Source organism: Perognathus longimembris, chromosome 11 (genome assembly GCF_023159225.1).
Source record: "Perognathus longimembris pacificus isolate PPM17 chromosome 11, ASM2315922v1, whole genome shotgun sequence".
NCBI classification, from domain to species: Eukaryota; Metazoa; Chordata; class Mammalia; order Rodentia; family Heteromyidae; genus Perognathus; species Perognathus longimembris.
In genome coordinates this window covers 8280055-8284931 of record NC_063171.1, presented here as the reverse complement: position 1 = coordinate 8284931, position 4877 = coordinate 8280055, and the positions used below count along the sequence as shown (strand labels likewise).

The following is a 4877-nucleotide window of genomic DNA, read 5'->3' as shown; positions in this document are numbered from 1 at the left end:
ATGAGCTATCCAAAAGCAACTTGAGCAAGGCTATCCAAGAAATCCAAATATTCAGACAGGAATTAAGAACACACAAGAGCATGCAGGTATAGGTTTCCTCAGAAGATGGTATTTAAGAGAAGACTGGATTGGTAGTGTATGAAATGAATTAAGCAATGAGACCAGAGGAGACTATATAAGCCAATCAGTACAGCAAGTGATATATATGGACACTTGATTTGAACAAATAATTCTCCAGATCTGTACAGAATATTCACTCCACGAACTAGCAGAGAAATCTTAGATGTTGATTGCATGTTTTTGTTTTGCATGTTGATTGTGTTGTTTCACTCCATTTTACTATGCTGATATACATGAGTCCAAAATATAGTGACTTTTCCTTTCTTCCACTAATTAATTAATTTTCTTATTTAATTATTTTTAGGTAACAGGAGAATTTATGATGGGACATAAGAATTACACCTTAAACTTTGGTAGTGACTTCATACTTGGGGGACTTTTCTCATCTTCCAAAGCAAGTCTAGCCTTCTTCTCATGTGTATCTGTCATTTTTATTATGAGTGTGACAGAAAATACGCTCATGATCCTCCTCATCCGAGGGGACTCACGACTCCATACCCCAATGTACTTCCTGCTCAGCCATCTCTCCTTCATGGATATCTTGCACATTTCCAACATTGTCCCCAAAATGATTACCAACTTTCTGTCGGGCAGCAGAACCATTTCCTTTGTGGGTTGTGGCTTTCAGTTATTCGTGTCTCTCATCCTACTGGGCAGCGAGTGTCTCCTCCTGGCTGCCATGTCCTATGATCGCTATGCAGCCATCTGTCACCCACTGCGCTACCCAGTGATCATGAAGGAGGCTGTCAGCAGACTCATGGCTGCAGGATCCTGGCTGGTTGGGACTCTGAATGCAATAATTCACACAGTTATTGTAATGCACCTTCCATTCTGTGATTCCAATGTCATCGATCACTATTTCTGTGAATTCCCTGCCTTGCTGAAATTGTCCTGTGTAGACACATCAAACTATGAAAGGGGAGTTGATGTTAGTGCTATTGTTTTTCTGCTGATCCCTTTCTCCATGATCTCTGTGTCTTATGTACAAATTTTACACACTGTGTTTCAAATGAAATCCTCAGAGGCACAGAAAAAGTCCCTTTCCACCTGTTCCTTCCACATGGTTGTAGTCATAATGTACTACGGACCATTTATTTTCACATATATGACACCTAGGCCATACCACACTCCAGGCCTGGATAAATTCTTGGCCCTATTCTACACCATCCTCACACCCACACTCAACCCCATCATCTACAGCTTTAGGAACAAAGATGTTCTGGCTGCTGTGAAAAATGTACTCCAAAGTTACATTCGGAACAAAAAGTAAATAGAAAAATGCATATATTTTGTGCTTCCTCTTTTTCTATATGAACTACCTAAAAACCATTCATTGACTATCTTGAACAAACATAGATTTCTTTTGCTTTGGAAAGAAGGATTTGAAAACAATCATTACATTTTCTGTGAGTTAATTTTATAAATATATACCTCCAAAAAGCTTTCTTTCCTCTTACCTATTAAAAATCAACCCCTGGGTTTGGAGGGGGTTAGTTTTTGAGTTCTCTGTAGATGATGGATATCAGTCCTTTGTTGCTGTGCTGGTGAAGATCCTTTCCCATATGGTTGGCTGACTTTCTAGTTTGGTGGCTATGTCTTTAGCTGTGCAGAAACTTTTTATTTTGTAGTAGTCCCATTTGTCAAGATTCTCCCCTATCTGTTGTGCCCCTGGGACTATATTCTGGAAGTTTCTACGTGTGCCTATACGTTCTAGCATCTCTCCTACTCTGTCCTTCAGTAGCTTCAAGGATTCAGGTATGATGTTGAGGTCCTTAATCCATTTTGAGTTCATCTTGGTGCATGGTGATAGGCTAGGGTCTACTTTGAGTTTTCTACATGTGGCTGCCCAGTTTTCCCAGCACCAGTAGTTGAAGAGGCTATGTTTTTGCCATTGTGTGTCTTTAACTCCTTTGTTGAGTATCTGCTGACTGTAAAAATGTGGCTCTATTTCTGGGGCTTCTATTCTATTCCATTGGTCTTCAGGTCTGTTTTTATACCAATACCAGGCTGTTTTTATTATGATTGCTCTATTATAGAGCTTGAAGTCTGGTATTGTGATTCCTCCTGCACTGCTTCTTTTGCCGAGAATTGCTTTGGCCATTCTGGGACTTTTGCTAATGCCCTCCAAACCCAGTAAACCAATTATTAAATGGGTAAAGGAGCTAAAGAGAGACTTCACAAGAGAAGAGATAAAAATGGCAAAGAAACATATAAGGAAATGTTCAACATCTCTGGCAGTAAAGGAACTGCAAATAAAAACAACCCTGAGATACCACCTCACTCCAGTTAGAATGGCCTATACTCTGAACTCAGACAACAACAAATGCTGGAGGGGATGTGGGGAAAGAGGAACCATTCTCCATTGTTGCTGGGAGTGCAAAGTAGTACAACCACTTTGGAGAACAGTATGGAGGTTCCTCAAAAAGCTCAGCATAGACATACCCTATGACCCAGCCATAACACAACTAGGCATCTATCCTGAACAACAGGTCTCAGGATATCAAAAAGACATCTGCACATCCATTTTTATCGCTGCACAATTCACAGTAGCCCAAATATGGAAACAACCCAGATGCCCTACTACATATGAATGGATCCAAAATATGTGGTACCTATACAAAAATGGAATTCTACATAGCGATTAGAAATGATAAAATATTGGTATTTGCAAGGAAATGGTCAGAACTTGAACAAATAATGTTGAGTGAGACAAGCCTAGAACACAGAGAACAAAGGGGCATGGTCTCCTTGATATATATGACTGTTAGGGTGGAGATGACAGTAGACACCAGGTCTGTGAAACAAAAAACTTCTTTTCATTGGCTGGGGATATGGCCTAGTGGCAAGAGTGCTTGCCTCATATACATGAGGCCCTGGGTTCGATTCCCCAGCACCACATATACAGAAAATGGCCAGAAGTGGCGCTGTGGCTCAAGTGGCAGAGTGCTAGCCTTGAGCAAAAGAAGCCAGGGACAGTGCTCAGGCCCTGAGTCCAAGCCCCAGGACTGGCCAAAAACAAACAAACAAACAAACAAACAAACAAAAAAACAAAAACTTCTTTTCAAATGGTATTTCCACAGGTTTGGGTCAGTGACATTACATTAAGTATCTAAAACCAAACAACTACTAAACATAAAATGGTCTAGAATAGACCTATCAATGGATCACAATAGCTCAACAGCTATGTACATATGATCATATAAGATGAGGAAAAGCAAAAACAACTCCAAGAGAAGGACACAGGAGGATTCTATTGTTGACATTACATTTAAAGTTCTAGGTGAATCTCCTTTGGCGTACGCTATGTGGTTACTGTATATGATTTTGGTACACTGGGTATTGTATATATGCCTACCTGATCTACAGAAGGGAAAGAAAAATGAGTGTGTAAGATATCCCAAGAAATGTACTCACTACCTTATTATGTAACTGTACCCCTTTTGCACAACAACTTGTCAAACAAAATTTAATTAATAAAAAAAATCAACCCCTGTACTTGTAGGAAGTTAAAGATGACCAATAACTTCTATCTTCATTCAAAATTGTGAGAGGGTTAACAACTCATTTAATAATTTCAGTTATATGACTACTATATAAAGCATGAATTCTTGCAATACTTGTATTTTCATGAAATTTCCATAATATACTGGAAATGAGTGAGATTGTAATTTTGTCCAAAATTCAAAAATGCTATTTCAAATCCACATTTTAGTTAGATTTACTCACTTGTTTACTTCACTGAGCAATTTATAGACATATGTAAAATGTTCATAGATTGCAAAGTGTAATAAAGCCATGTAACTGATATTATTCTACATTATATCTAGGTAAGAATTCTTTGACAATTATGCATTCTTTCATATACACAGATAGGCTCATATGTACAAACTTTTAAGATTATTACTAAAAGTTTTTCAATGGAGAAAATAATCTATTGAAATTTTGCTTAAATAATTTATTAATGAAAAATATACAAACTATTTTACTGTACTAAAAATTCAAGTTGATCATATCAATGCATTTTCCTTTATTGAATGAATGTCACACAATAAGTAACTTGAAACAATGTTGTTACATAGCTCCATCTTGTAATATGCCATTTATTTTCATTTTAGTGTTGAACATTAAAAACAATCATAGTTGGAATGTTTTGTGAATTTTGATATACTGTTTATTGACATAGAAAATGATGGGGCTGGGGATATGGCCTAGTGGCAAGAGTGCCTGCCTCGTATACATGAGGCCCTGGGTTCGATTCCCCAGCACCACATATACAGAAAACAGCCAGAAGTGGCGCTGTGGCTCAAGTGGCAGAGTGCTAGCCTTGAGCAAAAAGGAAGCCAGGGGCAGTGCTCAGGCCCTGAGTCCAAGGCCCAGGACTGGCCAAAAAAAAAAAAAAAATGATGCACAATATGCAAAACAACTCTTGGTATATATTAAAAGAACATTCATTCTAGTATTAAATTTTTAAAGATTACAAAGGCATAAAAGTGAATTATTATATAGAAATAAAAATTTTATTTCTCAGATAGGGGGAATTTTTCATTTCTATCCTTACAATTTTTACTATTCCTAGTATAGTAAAAAGTATTACATTAGTAAATAATGAAAATATAACATACTCGTATAACAAACTATGTATTTATTACTATAATAAATTAAAAATTAATTGGAAATGATATTGTTAAACATTAGGTGCCTCATCTGCTGAATGATTTTAGTGCCTCTCTTTTTATCACACAATGATATATCCAAGT

At 37.3% G+C, this 4877-nt stretch overlaps 1 protein-coding gene across 1 annotated transcript; it reads left to right on the top strand.

Annotated features, from left to right (window-relative positions):
* Window positions 1-439: 439 nt before the first annotated feature.
* LOC125359981 (olfactory receptor 2AJ1-like) lies at window positions 440-1390 on the top strand. The gene has a single exon (XM_048357897.1). It carries the CDS (start codon window positions 440-442, stop codon window positions 1388-1390), a length of 951 nt encoding a protein of 316 aa, XP_048213854.1.
* Window positions 1391-4877: the final 3487 nt, after the last annotated feature.

Bases quoted from the DNA above. Each gene is read 5' to 3' on its own strand.
- LOC125359981 (XM_048357897.1), top strand. From the start codon at position 440: ATGATGGGACATAAGAATTACACCTTAAACTTTGGTAGTGACTTCATA.